This window comes from Vicugna pacos, chromosome 2 (genome assembly GCF_048564905.1).
Source record: "Vicugna pacos chromosome 2, VicPac4, whole genome shotgun sequence".
Lineage (NCBI taxonomy): Eukaryota > Metazoa > Chordata > Mammalia > Artiodactyla > Camelidae > Vicugna > Vicugna pacos.
This window is the reverse complement of record NC_132988.1, coordinates 86,108,759-86,131,254: the sequence shown is the minus strand read 5'-3', so window position 1 is coordinate 86,131,254 and position 22,496 is coordinate 86,108,759. Positions and strand designations below refer to the sequence as shown.

Below are 22,496 nucleotides of genomic sequence, written 5' to 3'. Positions count from 1 at the left end.
AGAATCCAATAATCCTTAGTTTAAAAAAAAAATGCTGTGAACGCCGCGGCAACAAGGGTACAAGAGCTGTTTCTCAGGTAGCTGAAACCACTTCTAAGCACCTCTGGGCCCTGGGCTGCCCAACTCGGCAGGAACCATCAGAGACCTGCTGGCCAAATTTTCCTTTCTCTGGGAACCAGATCAGTTTTGCTATTCTGATGACTGGAGCCGTTATTTCTCTGCCCTGCCTACTTTACATCAGAGGACTGTCGTGAAGTTTAAGTTAGACACTCTCACGTGGTAAGGCGCTCACAATCTTTTCTCTTCTCTCCTCTGATTTTAGCTAATGTCAGAACCTTGCTGGTCATCAGTCTCTGCATATCCTCTTTCCCAATGCTGAAACAACTTGACTCCCATCTCTAGTCTCACTCCTGCCTGGGTCTTCAGGACAAATCTCATCTTAGCTGGGAAGACTGTGAGTTATAGCCCGATGCTTTGGGAGTCAGTATAAGTCTCTGTTAATAGTCTGGCTGTGGTCCCAATTATCCATTCAGATAACTGGGCTTTTGACTGATGCTTAGTTCCTGTCTCCAGTTCTTGTCTTGTAGTTCTTACTCCCCAGACTTTTGTCTCTTTCCCCTCTGCTTGGAAAATCCTTCTCTTTTTCTCTGGCAAGCATGCTTTTATTCACCCTCCAAAAATCCATTCAAATGTCACATTCTCTTTAAATCCTTCCCAGGTGCATAAGCAGTTTTAGCTGATCTGTCCCTTATCTCTGCTCCCGGTCTTTTCTTGCATGCACTTCAGAATGCATTATATTTTATTTTGTTTTCCTGCCTGACTTCATCTAAAAAATGGGGAACTCTATCTGGAAGGCCCACATCTTACTCATCCTTTTATCTCCAATGCCTAACACAGTAATGACACTTAATGTCTTAGAAATCTGCCCAGCTTCTAAGACCAGTAGACCTGTCTTGATCTTGCCAGCCTCTCTCCCACTTAGGTGGTAAGATACCTGATACAGCTATGTCCTTCTGGCTGTCTGAAAAAATACTACCGCTTCTCTTCCTGGAGATATCCTCTCCATCTTTCCAGAACTGGCTTTAAATGTCACTTTCTTCTATAGCTTCCCTGATCCTTTCTTCAGGGGTGTCAAGGATGAGGTAGAGGAAGGATCAGGGTTACCATAAAATTTTGTATTTACCCCGTTGTAACTTGTCATATTGAACTATGGCTGTGTCTCTCTCTCTCTGGAAAATTGTGAGATGCTAGGGAGAATGGACTGAGTCTAATTTTGACTTATGATTAAGGCACATGTTTCTGTCACACTGGAAATTCAGTAAATGTTTATCAGATGTGCTGAAAAGATCTATTTCAACATCCTTCATCCTAGAAGATGTTCTCATGCTCATATCCCTCTCCTGGGGGTGTTTACCGGTATCTTACAATGTAGATCATACCCACTGCAACTTTGCATCAGCTTAATGTGTCCTAAACTCACCCCTTCAATGACCATTTTCACAGAGCCAAGTATTTACCATGTGTCTAGCGAGCAAAGCTGGGAAGATTGAGGTCAAGGTGCCTTCTTTTTTGAACTAACTATAATGATGGAAACCTGAGTTGAGATAGAAGGAGTATCTGGTAGCCCTCAAAAGTCACACTAAGTCTACATTTCCCCCCCCTTCTAATCTGTATTTGCTACCAATGTTCTAAGTAGTTTATTTACATGATATTGTGATTGTTATGATATATTAAAATTTTCCTCTTATTTTTGTATGTTAATCAATTGTGGGCATGAAATAAATTTACAGAAAAATTCTAAACTGTCGCACTGAGCAGGGAACTCTTATTGGTATCACATAGAATACAGCATCTCTGCTTCTGTCCATTGGGGGGAACTGTCATCAGCTCAGGTCCCTACCAATTAGTTCTCCAACGGATGATTAAAAAACCTTTTCCTTTCCAGTGTGGCAGAGAAAAAAAAGGGCCAAATGAAGCTGATAAAATGAAAACCAGCACTCAGGGTACAGAACACTGAGTAAATGGACAAATTAGTGTTTTCTGCCTATGAGTGGAGACAAAGTGTTGGCAACACCACCAATAAAAATGAGATTTAGAGTAAGCTTCATGCAAGTGGGTCAGCAAAGGCTAAACAATTTTCTTCAAATAGTAATACAGGCCCTAAACGAAAGGAGTAAGGTTCTAATGTAGACAGCTGTAGGACAAGAATAGCATGGCACACACCCAAGAGGATCAGGGCGCCTGAAAAAGCCTCCTGGCCAGAACAGAACAGATTATGCCTTTGGCCACACTGGTTAAGAGCCTGCAACTGTCCCTAGTGATCAAGCACTGGAAATTATCATAGAATTCCACATAGGATTCCACTGTTCATCCTTGTGGCTTCTTGCATATATTTATGTTCAGTGTAGTATGAAACTACACACACAGCTCTCACTCTACTGAGTGGATTTCGTTCATCTTTTGTTGGCTTCTTAAAATCCCAAATTAAAAATCTCTCCAGGTGACTGATGTAGGTAAAATTTCAGAGCGGACAAAATTAGGGACTTTCAGAAAGTCTATTCTATCCAGACATTTGACGCATTACACTTCTCTAGAACAAATGGCTCCTGGCTGGGTGGCTGAATTATGATGCCCTAAGAACAACCAATGGGCTAATAAATTTGCTTACTTCTACCTCAGTGGGATTATGACATCAGACACCAAGCAGCCAGTCATCTCCTTCCTTCCTTCTTTCCTTCCTTGCTTCCCTTCCTTCCTACCTTTTTTTCCTTCCTTTCACTTCTTTCTCTTTCTGTTAACAGTTCAGTTTAACAAACTTTTACAGAGGGCCTAGAATGTGCCAGTTGCTGTGTTGAGGATATAAAGCTAAATAAATCTCTGCCCTTTTCTTTAAGAAGCTTACATAGGAGGTGCACAAGTAAGTGTAACACAGCATGACAATTGCAACATGAGCCATGTGCCTAAAGTTAGAGAGAGAAGAGAGTGATGAGCTCTGAGGGGCTGAGGCAGGCAGGAAGATTCTGTCCGTTTGAGCTGGGTTTAAATGTATTAAAAGTGCAACTGTAGAGAATCCCCTTGTCTGTTTCCTGGAGGTTAAGTGTATTAGTTATTCCAGCCAGCCTGCAGAATAAACTGTATGCCAAAAAGATGTTCAGCTTTGCTGATTGGCTAACGCTCTCAGAATCAAGGCTCGGCCTGAATTGAACTGAGCCAAAAGAATGAAACAAAGGGCAAGATTTGTTCAATCTGAACCGTAACCAATATGTTTTAAGAAAAAAAAAAAAAAAGGAAAAACCGCATGAAAGAATATTAGAACTGCAAGAAATCTTAGAGCTCATCTAGTCCATGTTTTTCATGATATAGATGGAAAAAAATGTGGCTCAGAATGATTAGGGACTTACGTAAACTCACGGGAAAACACTAATTTGCAGAGTGTGAGATAAAGCAAGAGTATCAGAGTTCCAAGTTTATTCTTTCAGCTTCTCCGGGACACCTGATAGTGTGCCGGAAAGAAAGATCGGATCTTTATTTTTCCCCAAATAATTGCCTACTTGATCATATCCTAAAGTAACTGAATAGAGAAAAAATGAGTGCATCGTACTATTCTCCAAATAGAACCTTTACTTCTTTGATACTGTCACATGTGTATATATGTGTGTGTGTGTATATATATACTTTTAAAGTAGAATCCCAACCTTGTTGAACACCTTCTTGTAATTTGAAGCATATGGATTCTTCTTTAATCAGCAGCATTGACTGTGGGCCCTGCAGGCTCTAGTTCTGTCTCTTTTTTTAAACTGAAGTATAGTCCATGTACAATGCTGTGTTCATACATAGTGAGTCAGTTACACACATGCACATATGTATTCCTTTCAGTTATACACACACATGTATTCAGTTATACACACATATGTATTCTTTTTCATTATAGGTGACTACAAGATATTGAATATAGTTCCCTGTGCTAGACAGTAGGACCTTGTTATTTATCTATTTTATATATAGTAGTATCTGCAAATCCCAAACTCTCAATTTATCCTTCCCCTTTCTTTTTCCCCCTGGTAACCATAGTTTGTTTTCTGTGTCTGTGAGTCTTTTTCCATTTTGTAAATAAATTCATTTGTGTCATTTTTTTATATTCTACATATAACTGATATGTGGTATTTATCTTTCTCTTTCTGGCCTACTTCACTTAGTATGATAATCTCTAGGTCCATGCATGTTGCTGCAAGTGGCATTATTTCATTCTTTTTTATGGCTGGATAGTATTCCATTATATATATGTGACATATATGATATATATAAAATATGTGTATTTTATATATACATATATAATATATATACACATACCATAACTTCTTTATCCAATCATCTGTTGATGGACATTTAGGTTGCTTCCATGTCTTGACTATTGTAAATAATGTCTAGAGCTCTCTTAAACTGATTGTTACCCAGAACTCATCAGAAGCTTTGAGGAGAAGATCGTCATTAACGGCACTTATGAGGATGCCCACTTATTCCTACAGGTGTGGAAGTTGTTAGCTTATATCAAGTTGCACTGCTGGAGAGCTAAGAAATGAGGTGTCAGTTGCTTGGCTCTCTCTTTGATGGCATGTGTTCTAGTGTTACCACCTTGGCATTGATCAAAGATGACTGCAAGAACAATCACATCAAGATTGTTTCTATATTTTCTAAAAAAGGGGGGGGTGTTATTAAGGACACTTTCAGATGTGTTGTTCTATACTCTCTGGAAAAGAATGAACATATTTTAGAATTGTTACCAGAAAAATGCATTTTTATTCAAAGAATTGGTATATATAGTTTTAAAATCACTAATAATCATATCACTTTTCCTTTTTGCCTTGACTGCCACAAAACCCAGAAATAAATGTAAAATAAGGCTCAATCTTAGTACATAGGTTTAAATTGGGGGCGTATTTGCTTTTTCCATTAAAATTTTTTCTAAATCTAGCAATGATATTTTCTATAAATCTTTTACTGTAAGTGAACTGAGATCGTTTTTTTTTGAAACTTTGGGAGGATAAATAATGAATACATTTGTAAAACACTTCCTTTGTTTTGAGTCCTTGGGGGCTATGCTTCTTTGTTATTAGTAAATACCCAGTTCCTGCTATGGACAACTGTGGTCCAGAGTTCTACAGAAACCAAGAGGTGCATGAAATGACTGCAGGCCTGAAGGGTCTTGAATCTAGTTGTGGGGCTGGAATATCACAGAGATAAATAACATCCGGTAGCATATTCTAAAGTGATTTCGTCATCTACAAAACAGAAATAGACTCACAGACATAGTGAACAACCTTATGGTTACTGGGGAAAGGGGGTGGGAAGGGATAAATTTGGGAGTTTGAGATTTGCAAATGTTAGCCACTATATATAAAAATAGATTAAAAAACAAGTTTCTTCAAAAAAATAAAGTGATTTTGAAGACCCATTGTATCCTAAGACCCTATAAGTCTATTAAATTAGTAATATGAACATTTGGTCAAAGTGTATTCTATTTTAAGTTGGCTTAAAAATTGATATTTTGACTAACATTTTTCTGAATGCAGTAAAGTTTTTGGTTAACTTTGTCTCTAAATAAGTTTTCATAAAAGCAGTTTGTGTTCATGGTAGAAATTTGGAAAATCAGAGAAGTATAAAGGAGCAAATTAAAATCATCCATAATCATGCCTTGGGTTCACATTGTATAACATAACACAATATATATAATTCAGTGTCCTACTTTTTTCACTTAACATTATATAATAAGAATTTCTAGATACTAGATATTTTTTAATAACAAGATTTCTATTGTGAAACTTTTCATTGAATGATTTGCTCAATCATTACCCTATTGTTGATTTACATTGTTTCCAACCTCGTTTTCTCTAGTAAATATAATACTGTGATTTACATAAATGGTAATAGGGATTATAGCATTTAGGAAGTCCTAACTATAATACATGCCAAGTACTGTGCTAAGTACTTCACATAAATGATCTTATTTAATCTCTTAATAATCCCGTGAAGAACTATTGTCCCTTGTTTACAGATGATGTAAACAAGGATTACAGGTCAATTAAAATGCCCACAGCAATAAAGAGAATTTAATCCTTAATTTGACATAAGCAAATATTCTGACTTGTTTTTTATTAATAATAGAACTGTTCAAAGATTTCAATTGCCTATTAAAATGTGCAATTATTAGTTCCAAGTTAAAAAAATCTATGAGATTCTTTTCCATTCCCTTCCTTCTTCTTTATATTTTCTTTTAAAAATGTCTCTAATGAATATTTAGTGTTTTTTTAACTTTAGTCATTGTTACTGTACTATGATGAAATAATGTTATATCCTCTTTATAGTCCTTATTTTTTGTTAAGATATAATTAACATAATATTATGTACATGATTCAGTATTTTTATATACTGTGAAATGATCCCCGCAATAGGTGTAATTAACATCCCTCACCACACATAGTTAAGTTTTTTTTCCTTGTGACGAGAACTTTTATAGTCCTTATTTTGTAGTCTACAGAAAATACTAGGAATATAGGCTCCAGAAACAAGCCTTTCATTTTTATTAGAGGGCAACAGAACCACTGTAATTAAGAGGGGAAAAAAAGGCGGTGAAAATTCTGAATTTTACCGTAGTTGGACATGTGCAATGTTCACATTCTCAAATACCTGAAAAAAAATGGAACTGAATTGAACTAGCCAGCTGACTAGCTAGCTGAGGCTCTGCGCCACCCCTACTGTTTTAATGACTAGATAAAGATGATTTGCAATCAGCACAAGGATTCTAAAGTGCTTAATGGTGGTTAAAATGATTTCATTTCTTAAGTAGTTCAAACTGTGGCTCAATACACCCTTTTAAAATAGCGCCAAACCAGGTCTGAACTTGCACAGTCTCAATTAGAGAATTCATAATTAAACGAAACTTTAGAGTGCTTAATGATTCAAAAAATAGACCAAATGGTGTTTAACCCGGAGAGATTTAATTTGTGAACATCCTGGAACTAAAGTCTATTTACCTGGGCACCCCCCTCTCCCCAAACCTTAGGTGTTACAAATGAAGAATTCAAGGCTTGAGAAGTGAGAGAATCAAGGAGCCAAACAGGTGCTTTCTTCAGAGCCTAACCAAAAGCTTCCAGGAGGAAATGCCCTCTGCTCTTCTAGACAAGAAATCTCCGGCTGCCCCCCATTCCACACGGCCAGCGGGTCTCAGTCCATCAGGGGATCCGGGAGCCGCCATCTGTAGCGTGTTCCAGCCCCAGCTCAGCCCGTGGTCTCAGCAGCGTTGGGCGCCCTCGCTTTCCGCCACCAGCAGCAGCACGAGCAGCAGCAGGACGAAGAACAGCAGGAGCAGGAGGAACGGCGGCATCGCGCGCGCTGGCAGGTGCCGGGGACCCCGGGGATGGCAAGAGGGCTGGAGGGCGGCTGGGCGGGAGGCGAGAGGAGGGCGCAGCGAGGGCTGGGCGGCTACGCCGGCGTTGCCAGGATGCGGGCCGCGCGCGTCCCTGGCAGCCGCCCGCTCACGTCAAAGTTTGTTTAATAATCGCCCGGGTATTTATGGCGGGGGCTGGGGGCGGCCCCGGGGGAGCCCGGAGACCGCGCGGGGCAGCGGATGAGGCGTGGCGGCTGTGGCCCAGGGCACCTCCCCCCGGCTTCCCGAACCCTGCCCCGTCCGACCCCAGGGGGAGGATGGAAACACCAGCGGCGCTCTGAGCCCCTCAGGAAGATAACACCTTTCCCGCCACATCGCCCCGCGGTCCTGCGGAGGCCCCCCCTTTGTCCCCTCCACGAGTCCATCTCCCAGAGCCGGGCGGAGCGGAAAAGCGAGCGATGGCGGATAACCTGAGGAAACTGGTCTCCAACGAATCTTTACGATCCCTGCAGGACAAGCTGGAATGCTGGCTGAGGGAGTACAACGTGAGTCAGGGTGGGAGACCCCCGGGGCTCGCCCTCCCTCTAGTTCCTGGCACAGCCCTCGAAGGGGGTTCTTAGGGCCGCTCTCGGGGTGACCCCTCTGCAGAGTCCCTTGGTTGTGATTTCTGACTGGTACCCAGCCTCGGGCCGGGGTCGCGAGGAAGGAAGGAAGGACGCCTGCGGGCGGGTTCCCCTTTCACCCGGGCGGCCAGAGGCGGCTCCGGGGTGGCGCGGCGGGCGGAGCTGGGGTCTGGGAGTCGGGGAACCGACAGCGCCTTCCACCCAGCGGTAGCCAAGGACGCTGGCCGCCCTGGCAACGGGAAACCCAGCGAGCCTCCCGGGTCTGGTCAAGCCAGCCTGTCTCCCTTCCAATCCCCTCCGCCAGCACAATTCACCGCCATTCCCCCGACTCGAATTTTTTTTTTGTAAACTACGCCCTTCCTAGTGCCTTTCCACGAGTCTCCCACTCTGAGGATAACTAGTGGTTATATCAGACTGGAGTTTTATAAAAATACACTCGGGAGTTATATTACCCAGATGTCAATGAAATGGACACTTGTCAACGCTGCAGGGTCTCATTTGCGTGCTGGTCAGCACGGCAGGTAAAGAGCAGCTTCAGAACCCGGGCAGACTGCAGAAGTCCTGTTGCCCAGGCACTCGTAAACCAATATTCTGTCATCAAACCCAGAGGCGTTCTTCGAATCTCATTAATCTCCACCCCTACTTCCGTTCGTCTTAATCTCCCCCACCCAGAAGATAGAACTCCAGTGCAGAATTTGCTTTACGTTCGGTTGGTTGGTCCGTCTTAAAAAGGAGAGTCCTATTGTTACACAGCAAGTAGAACAGGGAGGCAGAAAGAGCTGGGAACCGGAGACAGCCCTGCTAACTTCCAGGCCTGGCTCTGCACAGAAGCAAGCTGAATCATTTCGGGCAATTTATTAACCTCTCTGAGTTTCAGTACCTCCTCTACTAAATGGGAGAGGCTGGAATTAGATGATATGTAAAGTTCCTTTTTGGATGTCAGTTATTTTTTTTTTTTTTTAGTCTAGATCAGCTTGCTTCTGAAATACTACCAGGAAAAATGCAGCTGGCTTCTGTTATGAGTCCCTGGTCTTTCCCATTAACCTTCTAACCAGGGATCCTGGAAGAAGGGAAGCTCAAAACACAGCTAGAGTTTTCTACTTAGCCTTACTTCCTTGTGTTTACCCCCTTTCCCCACGTTTAAAGACCTGGCACTGACTATTTCTTCTCCAGCAAGACTGCAGAAAAATTAAAATTCACCTCTAGCACAAAGCCTTGGGTTCCCCGTCCCCACCTTCAGAAGTGCCTGCTTGTTACCTAGTCCCAGAAGGTTGAGGATAACAAATCCTAATACATGTATTTAGCCTTCTTAAAACTACTTCTTACCAAAAAAATTTGTTTTTTCTTGCCCTGTGGCCTAAATACATTTGGAATGTTAAAAAGTATATTCAGTTTGTCAGAAGACAACATCTGACACAAATGACACTAACAGTTGCTTAAATTAAATGATTGTTTAGAAACTACCAGTAAGTCCTAAGAAATGCCAAAGTTTATTGCACTTTCCCATCTCACTAACAATGGTGCATCCCACTGAACCATTTCAATCTAGATTCTTCACCCACATACACACATACACACAGACACGTGCGCATAATAGAGACTGCACGCTTAGAGACCAATGCCGTTCCAGAGTCTGTGGTCATTCCCTGGGCACCATCATTTCTCTTTGACTCTGGCATTTCACTTTTGACATCCCTATTCTTCTAAGGCTCTAATAATTCGTCTCCTTGCCTTCCCACTCTCCCCACCCACCACTTGTAGCTATTCTTCAAGAGCTAGACTTTAGAAATCTCTTCCACCTTCATGCCTGTTTCGTCTCTTGCTCCTATGCTGATGAATTTCATATCTATATTCAGGTCCTGTTCTCATCTGAGTGCTCACTTCTGCAGTTGCCAGGATATTTTCAGTTGTGCTATTGTCATCTCAAAATCAGATCAGTCTAAAACCAACCTTACTCTCTCCCATGCCCCAAGACTAAGTAGTCTTTATCATGACATATTCTACCTCCTTCTTACCAGCATAATCTGTTGATACCAGCTTCTAAATTCATGCTAAGCCTGAGCACTCTTCACCACCCCCACTGCTGCCATACTGTCCACCTTTGGTCATCTTTCATTTGGATTATTTAAAAAATGATAACCCAAAGTGATTCTTCTGAATGTCAAGTCAGATTGAGTTACTCCTCTGGCAAAACTCTCCAAACTTCCTCTCTCAGAATAAAAGTTCCTACAATGGCCATCAAACACAATTGTTCTCCTTTAAACTATGTGACCTCATCTATTATTTTCTCCCTTGCTCAACCACTTCAGCAATACTGGCCATCTTGTTCCTTCTAGAGCAAAGCTGTCCAATGGAACTTTCCATGATGACTAACATGTTCTATCTGTATATCTATATGCTATATTTGCACTGTCCAATATGGTGGCTATTGGGCACTTGAAATGTGACAGGCGCAAACTGAGGAACTGAGTTTTTAACTTCATCTAAGTCTAATCTAAATTCAAATAGTCACATATGGCCAGTGGTGACTGTATTGGCTGGAGCAGTTCTAGAACACACCAGCCATGCTCTAGCTTCAGGACATTTTGTTCTTGCTGTTCCCTTTGCCTGGAAAGCTTTTCATGTACTGATATTTCAGCACGATATCGACATCCTTGCTTCTTTACCTCCTTCAAGTCTTTGCTTCAATGTCACCTTCTCAGGAGAGATTGTTCTGTTTACAGTTGTAATCTCCTGCCCTCACCCCTTATTTGAGGCAGGGGGAGAGGTAATTAGGTTTGTTTGTTTGTTTGTTTGTTTATTTATTTATTTATTTCTTAATGGAAGTACTGGGGATTGAACCCAGGACCTCCTGCATGCTAAACATGCTAAACATGAGCTGTACCCTCCCCCTGCCAGCTGCATCTTAATGATGGACTTCTAGTTAGAGAGGAGGATGAAAGACAGAGGAAACAGCATGTGCAAAAAGCAAGGAGGAGGAAAAAGCTAGCATATTTGGGGAGCCTGTCACTACTTCCAGGCAGGGAGTGGATGTGAGATGAGGGCAAGGAGGCAGGGTGGTGGGGACCAGAGGATAGGGGGCTTGGCTGGTGTGTTAAGGAGTTTGGACTTTATCCTGAGGCAATGGGGAGAAGCTAAAAGCATTATGCAGGGAGGAGATAGGTTTGGATTGTATTCAGGAAAGTTTGCTCTAGCTGTTGTATGATGGGGAAGTTGGAAACCCTAGGCAGAACAGAGAGGACTGCGCGATACTTTAGGCAAGAGATAACACGGATCGGCATCTTGTAAACTACTCTGGGGCTTTTAGTAAACAAGGTCAAGTGGTCCCAGGATGGTCCTTAAGGTTTATGTAAGAGTATGCTGCTCCAAATGCGCCCAATTTATCAAGTAACATCAGTGTGGTTTTATTGATCAATTCTGTCAAAGAGTCAAATAACCACCTATGCAGAATCTAATTACTCCGGAGAGACGCCAAGATGAGAAGAGAAATTAACCTCCTTAAGATGTTAGCAGTACCTGAAGAAGGCCAACTCTGGGCTGGAACTCTCCTCTCTCTGGGATGCTTTTGTTTCTACTCAGATTTCTGGGCACTGGGGACTTGATTTTGGTCAGATGCTCTAAGATTTATTACTTTAAAAAATGTATTCTGTGTACAAAGGGTAAGAGCTTACTATATGCTCAATTACCCCATCCCTAAGATAAGACAGAACCACATTTCTCAAAGTAAGATAATAGACATCAAGACATTACACTCTGGAAATTTCTAATTATCTGATATATGAGTGGGGATGGCAAGGTGGGCTGGTAATGCTGCCTCTTGAATTACTCTCCTCTTGCGCTATAGAAATCGGTACTAACAAGTGAAAACAGCATATTAAATATCAGCATATAAAAGGAGCTTTTAAAGAGTTGTCCCTTCTGTTTTAGAATAAGCTTTGTGGTTGAAATAGAGGCTACCTTTATGTCAAGGTGTACAAAATGCTGTTGCCATTGCTACAGTGTCTTCAAACAGACTCTGCTCTCCTTCACTCCTCCCTCTTCTGTATTCTTGGGGAATCAGTTTAATTAGTGAATTTATAGAGAATATTTTTATTCCCTTTAGGACCTTTATCTCTTTATTAGCCAGTAATGAATAAATGCCAAACCTTAGTGTCTCAACATAAGAGGTTTATTTCTCATTTGGGCGAAGTCTGATGGCAGTTCCCACCCATCACTGGCTCAGTGTCAGGCATCCCCTGTCAGATGCAGCAGGACCTCAAGGATTCTGCAGAGGAGAGGGAGCAAAGAACTGGCCCTACTCTTACATAACACACATCCCTGGCACTCATCGTCCCTTGGTCAGAATTAGTGGCTCCCATCTAATTGTAAGGGAGTCTGAGAAATGTAGAAAAGCACATGGAATATTTAATTCATGCTACTACTCTGCCACTGTTAATAATGATGAATCCATGGTTATAAAAAAAATTGACAGATGGTTAAGGAATATTATTTTCTTTTAACAGAGAGGCGATCAACTTTAAATTTGATTTTTTCTTATTTTCTTCTTGGACTAACTGGTTCATGTAAACATCATCATTGTTTGATATTCAAGAAGTATCAAAAGAAGTCCAATAGGGATGTTAACTATGGTTCAAGACACTCAAATCCAATGGAGAAACTTAAATAGGAGCTTTTCCTAAATTGTGGAGATATATATAAGCCTAATTTTTCTTGTATCTAAAATTCAGGATTTCAGTTTAAAAACTTGTTGTGGAGGCAGTGGTGTGTGGCAAGGTGATGATGTGGAACAGAGGGTTGATTTCGGGAACAATGTTGCCTGAAAGGCTGCCCACATATGGGACTGCACTTCCCTAGGGGGGCAGTTGTAGCCTGTTCTAACCACCACTTATTTTATTTTATTTTTTTACTTTGCAGAGTACTTTATTTAAAAACATTTTGAGGTATGGTTGATGTACATTATTGTGTAAGTTTCAAGTGTACAACATAGTGATTCATAATTTTTAAAGATTGCACTCCATTTATAGCTATAAAAAGCTATACTCCCTGTGCTGTACAATATAGCCTTGTAGCTTATTTATTTTATACATAGTAGTTTGTACTACTTTATCCCCTATAGCCAGTGTTTAAACAGCCCTTGAAAGCCTTCAAAGTATTCTTCATGCATTATTGCCTTTAAACTTTATAAGAACCTATGGTTTTATCTTCTACATTTTATAGATGAGAAAACCAAATCCCAGGAGTGCAGCTTGCCTGCCTAAAGTCACTGCACTAGAAAAGGTAGAACTTTGGGGAAGCGGGAGGGAAGGGATAAATTGGGAGTTTGAGATTTGCAGATACTAACTAATATGTATATAATAAATAAACAATAAGTTCATACTGTATAGCACAGGGAACTATATTCAATATCTTGTAGTACTTTATTTTTTTTAACATTTTTTATTGATTTATAATCATTTTACAATGTTGTGTCAAATTCCAGTGTTCAGCACAATTTTTCAGTCATTCATGGACATATACACACTCATTGTCACTGTAGTACCTTATGGTGAAAAAGAATATGAAAACGAATATACGTATGTTCATGTATGACTGAAGCATTGTGCTGTATGCCAGAAATTGACACAACATTGTAAACTGACTATACTTCAATAAAAAATGTGTATATACGAAAAAGAAAAGAAAAAGTGGAACTTGGATTTGAAACAAGGTCTTTTGCTTGTCAAGTCCTGTCTCTTATTCCCTACAGAGGAAGGGAAGGTGTAAGGAAATTCCATTTATTTGCAGTGTCCATTTCCGGCCATCCTTCCCCAACCCTGCCAGATACACACCCTGGATAGCAGGGTAGGGAGGAAAGTAGGTAGAAATTAGGGCTTTGTTTTCCGTGTGTGACTTTCCATGATCAGCTGCAAGGACTTGCGAATGCCGCCCCTCAGACTCGACTCCACATATTTCCTGTTGATCATCTCTTTTTCTTGCTCATCTACAAAGTCTTTACTTGACAGATTTGGAAATGGTATTCTTGTTGTATGTAAAATGAGTCTTTTTAAAAAAGAAAAGTATTAAAAAATAAAAATACCAGGCAAATCATTTAATGTGGCAGCAGTGTTCATATTTTAAAGGCATATTGTGGTAAATCCTTTTGCACGATTTAATTCTTATCTAGGTTAGATGAAGCATATTTTGTGTGTAAAAGATCAAAGTTTCTTAAAGTGGAAATAACTATTTTGTACTGAAATTGATAGATCTGAATAGCTTTTCAAAGTGAAGTTGGCAAGTTGATTAAAAATATTTAGTGGTAAGCTTTATTAATTTAGTGATGAAGAATTCTTTCTCTCCTTTTCATGTTGTAGGTTAGGAATAGATTCAAGTTAGGAATAGAACAGTAGATAGGAGAGAACCATTGGGTTGATCAGGCTCTCATGAGAGGAGATGTTAATAAGGTCAAGGGGTTGCTCAGAAGTAAAGGAAGTGGAAGGGATCAGCAGATTGGTGGTTGAACTGGTGTACACGTAACGTGCAATGACAAAGATGGCTGGCATGGAGAGAGCTGCTGGAGGAAGGAAGGCTGCATAAGTTGTGGGGAGGTACGTTATGAAGGACCTTGGAAATTAGGAACCTTGGTTTGGACTCATTACCTTTGCATTTTTTTTTTTTTTTTTTGCAGGGGATGGGGAGGTAATTAGGTTTATCTATTTAATTATTGTTACTATTTTTTTTTTTTAAAATGGAGGTACTGGGGATTGAACCCAGGGCCTTGTGCATTTCAGCATGTGCTCAACCACTTGAGCTATACCCTCCCCTCATCTGTGTCTTTAACTCCTGTTTGTTCCTCAATCTGAACAATTTGGAACAACATCAAGTACCACACCCCCTGCCCCGCCCCCACATCATTCTGCTATAACTGCTCTCACAGTGGTCACTAGAGGCCACCTGGTGGTCAGTCAAATCCAATCTTTTGTTTTCATAGTCCTTATCTCCTTGATTTCTCTGCAGCAATTGACACATCTTATCCAATTTGATGGCTTTAGCTACTTCCCAGATGCTGGTGACTCCCAAATCTATCTCCAGCTTGGGCATTTCTCCAGCGCTTGTGACCTGGATGGCCACCTATTAGCTCCAGACAGCTCCATGTGAATGTCCACATCCTCTGACCCAACACAAACCAGACAGGACTAGTTATCCTGCTTCCAGTCTTGCTGGTCCTCCTCTTGTGACCTCTGACTGGGCAATGACATCACAATCTCCCCTGTGGCCCAAGTCGGGAACCCTGGGCACCCTTCCTCTCCATCACACCTCGAAAATGAGTTCATCAAGCCCTGAGGATTCTACCTTTTAAAGATCTGTCAACTCTCTCCCACCTTTCCCCTTTAGCTGCTATTGCTCTTATACAAACGCCAGTCATTTCTTGCATATGTGGGAAAACCAGCTTCTGGCGTATGTTTAGGGCAGATCTCAAGTGAACTTTGTTGCAGTGATGTCTGCAGCTGCAGGGAGAAGAGGTCCAGGTGCAGCAGCTGCAGGCTGTGCAGAGAATTCTGTCCCTAACAACTCACAGGATTTTCACAGCCATCGCGGTTACAAAAGCAGGCTGGTAGCCCATCTCTTGCATAGGGGTTGGCAGCTTCAAAAGAATACTTTTTTTTTTTTACTGTTAATAATGCTGGTGGTTATAGGCTGGAATATTCTACTTTCTTCTGTTACCTCTACTTTTCTAATCTACATGAAGCCACTAGAATGAGTTTGAAGTTTCCTTGTTGAAGTTCCACACCTGCAACGTGGCATATTCCTATTGACTTCCTGCCTTCCTCCTTGCCCCTCTCTGATCCAATTTTTGTACAGCTGTTTGTGGGACCATTTCTGTGGCTCCTCATTGCTCACACCAGTGATTCTCAACCCAGGCAAAGCCTCTGAGACAGTGTTTCTGAAACTTACCCACAGAAATTAATGCATTTTACTTCACAACATAGCACATATATGCCCTTATACTTAGATAACTGAAGCAAAGTTTTCACAAATAATTCTTATCTTTCATAATTGTGATGTACTATTTTCTTTTTCATTCTTTTTTTTTTTTAGGGGTAGATGGGTGAGACTCACTAAATTGATCTCACTGTCCATCAGTGCTGTGGTTCTTGATCTTAGTTACACGTAACAAATCATCTAGAAAGCTTTTTAATGTTCAGACCCCACAATAGAGCAATTAGAATTTCTAAGAGTGAGAGCCCACACATCCCTCAGGCGAAGGCTTTCCTGAATCTTCTTGGTTTCCTACCACTTCCTCCTTTGAGCCTCACCTCTGAATTCTGGAACTACCTTTCTTATAGCAAGTGATACTTGGTTTTGCATTCATTTACATGTTTATCTTAGATTATAAATTCCTTGGGGGCAAGTGAAGTCAGAAAGAGAAAGACAAATACCATATGATGGGACGTATATGTGGAATCTAAAAAAATGACACAAATGGACTTATTTACAAAACAGAAACAGATTCACAGATGGAAAAAAACTCTTATGATTACCAAAGTGGGAAGGTGGGGGAGGGATAAGTTAGGAGTTTGGGATTTGCAGATATTAACTACTGTATTTAAATAAATAAACAACAGTGTCCTACAATATAGTGCAGGGAACTGTATTCAATATCTTGTAATAACCTATAATGAAAAAGAATGTATATAAATGTATAACTGAATCACTATGCTGCACACCAGAAACTAACACAGCATTGTAAATCAACTATACTTCAATTCAAAAAATAAATAAAAATTCCTCGAGGGCAAGAGACTGTCTTGCATCCCAGCATCCAGCACCCAGTAGCTCCCTCCATAAAGATTTGCTGAGAGCATAGATACACAGGTAAAGCAGAGAATAACTCATCTCCTTCTTTGGCTTCTTGGTAATTCATCTTTCTTCTTGGCTGTCCCTCTTGTTGCTCACTATTCTTGTTTTGTTTTTTGTTCACTGGCCCTTCTTCCTCAGCCCACTTCTGAAATAGCAAAATTACCCTCTGTCCTGCCCTTAGTCCCCTCCCCGCTTTATACTCTGCGTGGTGATCCCATCTGTGCACCTTGCTTCCACTTTCCCTCTACTGGAGGGTTCCAAAGCCACATCCCCAATCCCCATCTCTCTTCTGAGATCCAGGTTACTTTCCAACTACTTTTGGTAAGAAAGCATGTTTGAGAGTTTGGCTCCAGTGCCAGAAGCAACAGGAATGGTTTAGTTTCCAGCCTGATCATTATCTCTTCCAAATTACTTAAGATTTTTTTTCCTCGCTGGTGAATTCAAGATGATGGATGGTATCCAGTTTGGAGGGCTGTTTTGATGATTAAATGAAACGTTTAAACATGTATTTAAAACTGTTAGCACAGTGCCTGGCTGGGATAGAGTACGTGTTCAATAATGGTTAGGAACTATCACTGGATGTCTTTATCTGGAGGTCCTTTGAACCCCTTAAACTGTCTGAAAACAGTATCCCACCTCTTACACCTCTTTCCTGTTTCCAAACCTCCTAACTTTCTCCGCAGATAATGCAAGAATCCGGGGGACCTTGGCTGACACAGACATGATTTGGGGGCTGTGGAGGATTTTTAGGGGACCCTTGTCATCTCCACAGCTCGTAGCATCCCTCAGCCAGACGTTACACCTTCCTATCTCCTCACCAGACTCGCCCTCCAATCCTAACTATCTGGTCCACTCCTGCCAGACTAATTCTTGTGACGTGCAAAACAAATCCTCCACTTGCCCTATTAAATCGTTCAGTGATGGACAAAGCCCAGAGCTCTTCATGTGGCAAGTCAAGTCCTTCATTATTTGGTCTCTGGACCCGGCATCCTTGCTGCTTCTTGCCTTGGTCCCTGCTCCAACGGCTTACCCCTCACCAGAGTGCGTTTTGCTCCTTGTACAATTCATTATCTTCCTAGAGCATTTAATAAACTCTAAGGGAATTATTCATTCTTTCTGGGTTTCCTATTCTCCATCCTACTTCCCCAGCTGGTGAGCTCGTTGACAGCAGGCAACTTTTTATTTTTTAATGGAGTTCTGTTTCCTGAGATGCCAGCCCAAGGCTTACAAATTAAAGGCACTCAGTGATTTGTAAATGGATGAACTTTGGAATTAGAAGATAGTATAGTTTTAGCTCATATTTTTGCTTTATTTATCTTGTGGGAGCAATTGGTAGAATAATGTCACTCTATTGCAACTTGAGTGTCTTGTGCAATGCTTCGTGTTAGACGCTGCAGCATGTTGTGACACGTTTTGGGAACAGGAACCATCTGATATAGTATTTAAGTTGTGTTACACACTCAGTTGACAAACGTTGGGCCCCAACTTTGTAGCAGACACTGGGCAAGGCATAGGAGCATATAGTAATAATACTACAATAATACTAATTATTAAATACCTCCTCTACTCTGCACCTAAGTTAGCTCGTGAGATCACCTTCTAAACATGAGTAAATGGAGGCTCATATTTAAAAGGTCTTTTCTAAGGAAAGGCAGCTAATAAGTGGAGAACCAGATTTGAACCACAGTCTGCCCACTCAGTCCACTGCTCCATTCAGTTCTGTGTACCACCTCGCAGGTACCAACTGTTGAACATCTTTTGCCTTTAGGGTGTGGAACTTGCATTACTTTGATTTAATTCTCTCAACACTCTGCAGGCCTTTATTCTCTTTTTCCTGGAGAGAAAACGGGCTCAGAGAGGTTAAAGAACCTCTGCAGGATCACACAGCTCTGTGCTAAGGGGCAGAGCTGAGATATTCAGGTCTGCTGGACTCCTGAGCCCATTCTCTGTCTACTTAGCACATGACATGATCTAGCCAGAGCAAAAGGCTGTAAAGCGGGGAACTGAAGTTCACTGTGGTAAGTGCAGGAGTGAACCGGCAATGGCCAGGAGCTGCTTGTTCAGCGAGGAAGGAATGGAGGTAGCTGTTTAGGCTGTGGGTTCCGAGGTTCTGACCATGTCAACAACATCACTCATCACTCACCGGATATCATTGGACCCTTCAGTTTGCCATGGATACTAGTGGCCAGACAACTACTACAAACATGAGAAAGGCAAAGCCATTTATAACAAAACTCTTTTAAAGTCTTTTTAAGAGAAAAAGATAAGAGGATGAGACAAAGAAAGAAATGGCAGCAACAGAAATCAGTGCTACAACAGAGCTAGTCACCAGGTACTGCTTCCCAGGAATGGAAACTAAACCAGCAGCTCCCCCTCTGCTACAGTAAGTTCAGTCCATCCAGACTGCTTACCATGCCTGTAGGGCCCTCCAGGATCTGTCCTGCCAACCTCTCTGACCGCCTACCTGCTGCCCCGTGCACTTGCTTCATGTCTCAAGGTTGCCAAACTTGTTTCGGCTGTCGGCTTTTGCCCTTGCTGTTCCCGCAGCCCCACCTGCTCTTTCTCTAGTGCTTTGCATCCGGGACTTACCTCCAATGTCTTGTCCTCAGAAAGGCCTCCCTGACTGCCACCCTCATTCATTTCTTTGTCACATCATTAAGTCTTCAGATTAGAGCTAATCACGATCTAAAAGCCAGTACAGTTTAGTAGTTAAGAGTGTGGGCTCTGGAAGCAGGTCTCAGTTCTGACATTTTACTAGCTAAATAACCTTGGGCACATTATTTAACCTCTCTGGGTCTCAGTTTTCTCTTCTGAAAATGGGGATGACGACAATGATACTCCTGTCCCCTAGAGTACTATTGTGGGGATTAACTGAGTTTATGTACATAAAGCGTTAACAGTGCCTGGCACTTAGAGGCTATGTAATAAAGCCAAAGTGGGTGAATCATCTCATTTTCATTCATCCTTCCAATATGTGTTGCGCTTGAATAGAAGAGATGCTAGGATGCAGGGCTGGGAATGCAACAGTGAACGGACCAGGCACAGCCACTGTCCACAAGAGCTTACTGCTCGTCTGAACCATTTCTCTTGCTGACACAGATCTGCATTTTATTTATAGACTTTTGCCTAGAGGTCATCTAAACTTTTCTTCTTCGTTCTAGTTTCTATCCCCCACTTCCTGTCTCGGGCTTCCTAGTGCCTCATTATGGCTTCAGGTGACACATGAATCTATGTGTTTTTACACCCACACGATTTGTTACTTGTAGTTGTGTTTGTTCCTTTAGAGTTAGAATTAATTAGAGATTTGGCTAACGAAGGAAATGGTAAAAGGTTACCAAGGAGATGACAAAACTAGAAAAATAGCTGAAAAATCTACTTCCCGGCTTCTTCTGTTCTGTTCAAATTGCTTAGAATTTTCCATAACTACTTGAACCAGCCAATTCTTTCCCCAAACCTCCCCAATTTCTTCTCGCCTAGATTGCACTTCCTCTCCAAAGCCTTCCCTAACTTTCTAAGACAACGGGCTCTTTGGTAACCTTGTGCTCATCCCCATAGTAGGACTTATTATTCCACTGCAGGGTCACTGCTCTCGCCTCTCCTCCACGAGTCTGCATCGCCATATGGCCTGGGCCATCTGTTTTTGTCTTACTCTCCACTGTATCTTCAACCCAGCAATACCTTCTTATTGTTAACAAGTAGTGCTCTTTATGTATCTATTGAACTTAGGTAGAGGATAAGAACCAATGAAGTGGGTAAATTAGGAGACAGTGATTTGTATTGTGTTACAAAAGGAAGAATCCCTTTATAAAAGAATTTTTTTGCAGGGTTCCATTGAGTGGGGAGACAGGGTTATTGCTATAAAAACAACCCCCGAATTTCAGTGACTTAGTACCCACAAAAAAACTTTCTTGGTTATGTAATAGTTCAAGTGTTCAGTTAGGAGCCTTCTAAGGCTTGTGTCTCCATCACCCCTTATGCCCTTGCGGTCCTCTGCTGGGTCCTCTGCATTTGGCTAGTAGATGGGGAGAAGGAGAGAGAAGACCATCTCTCAGGACAGACACACATCACTTCCAGTCCCATGGATTGGAACTCGGTTTCATGACCACACCAGCTGCCAGGGAAGCTGGGGGAGGCAGTCTAGCTGTGTGCCAGGAGGAGAGGGAATGTGTTTTGGTGAGCACACAGCAGTCTCTGCCCTGGGACTGTACCAGAGCCAGGTGGCCCTTGTGTAAAGCGAGGTGCCTGCCCACCCACAGTGGGTCCCAGAATTAGGGAATTGCACTGACATCTACTGTTCTGGCTTTGCAGACGAACTCATGTGATCAAAATCTAAATCACTGCCTCGAACTCATTGAGCAAGTTGCCAAAGTGCAGGGACAACTCTTTGGGATCCTCACCACAACAGCCCAAGAAGGTGAGAACGGCTGGTGTGTCCCCTTCCCCTCTCCTCCCCTCCCCTTCCTTTCCTTTGTCCCTTCTCCGTGCTCTCTGACTGGACTGGTGTGGTTGGATTTCTCTTGCTGACCTGATTTGTGGATTCTTCTAGGAGGACATTATGATGGTGTGGAAACAATCAAATCACGCCTTTTGCCTTGGCTGGAGGCCTCCTTTACTGCCGCTTCCCTGGGAAAACCTGTCGACAGCAAGGTCCCCTCTCTACAGGTAGGGATGCTAAAGGCATCCTAGGTTGTCAGCATCTAATCAGGCTCTGGGAAATCAAACATATGTAATACATGGTTTTTAACCTAGTAAGGGGCTCAACTCTAGTCAGGGAATTGGGACCCAGGTATAAAATGTGAGTCTCTATACATACAGTAGTAGATGGCATAATGGATTGAGTTTTCTCTTAAGACTGATCGGTATTAACATCTCAGCCTTCCTTGTTTATTGGTGGTATGACTTTAGGCAACTCAGTGAGCCTCTGCTTCCTCAGCTGTGAAAAGCGTCTGGTGGTGGTCTGCATCTGGGACATTGCTGGGCCCACTCTAGAGGTTAAATAGTAACTTTGAAATGACAAGTTAGTCATCCAGATGGGGTACCACGGAGAGGTCAGAAGAGAAAGAGATTGTTAGATGGAGGAAAGCTCTGTATTCTGAAAGAGTTTAAAAAATAAAACTAATAGGAAACTTCTAAGATAAGAAGAAAACTCAATTCTGGTAGACTGATAAAGAGGGTCATAATTTGTGGTTGATATTGATGATTTCCAGGGGACAGTGGCAGTGTTTTAACAGTTGAGGACCAGCCTGGAAAGAGAAAACATACTTTGCTTAAGGCACTGGCATCATTATGGTTATGGCATGGCATCAGTGTTTGGATGGATTTACATAAATCCCTCCAAAAATTGAAGCATTTAGAGCAAGCTGTTCTAAGCAAGAGAGCCTTATGAAGGCAGTGGCTGAAGGATTCCAGCTTAGAGATCACTGCGAAGAATGCTAATCCACCCTCTATGGTCCGGGGTAGTTTGTCTAACCTGTTAGGTCTCAGTTTCCTCATCTGCTAAGTGGGAACAATGCTTCTGCTGAACTAACAGGGTCATTGTAACAGTTAAATATGATAAACATGGGAAACAACTTACATGTGGTAAGTGTTCCATAGACGTAAGTCATTATTAAACCAATTTTTTGACATAAGAATTTTCATATACTTCTTAG

General features: G+C 41.7%; 1 protein-coding gene across 5 annotated transcripts in view; it reads left to right on the top strand.

Annotated features, from left to right (window-relative positions):
- The first annotated feature begins 7,589 nt into the window (after positions 1-7,589).
- The window catches only part of SPATA18 (spermatogenesis associated 18), a 40,021-nt gene continuing 25,114 nt past the window's right edge, over positions 7,590-22,496 (top strand). For 4 of the 5 annotated variants that reach the window (XR_004194117.2, XM_072944171.1, XM_072944150.1 and 1 more), the window contains exons 1-3: positions 7,590-7,929; positions 21,154-21,259; positions 21,392-21,507. Coding sequence is in view for 4 of the 5 variants with exons in the window: in XM_072944171.1 (XP_072800272.1) it covers positions 7,843-7,929; positions 21,154-21,259; positions 21,392-21,507 (309 nt within the window). In the remaining variant the exon portion in view is untranslated. The remainder of the gene's footprint in view (positions 7,930-21,153; positions 21,260-21,391; positions 21,508-22,496) is intronic. The other variant, XM_006198259.4, reaches the window with a different exon arrangement.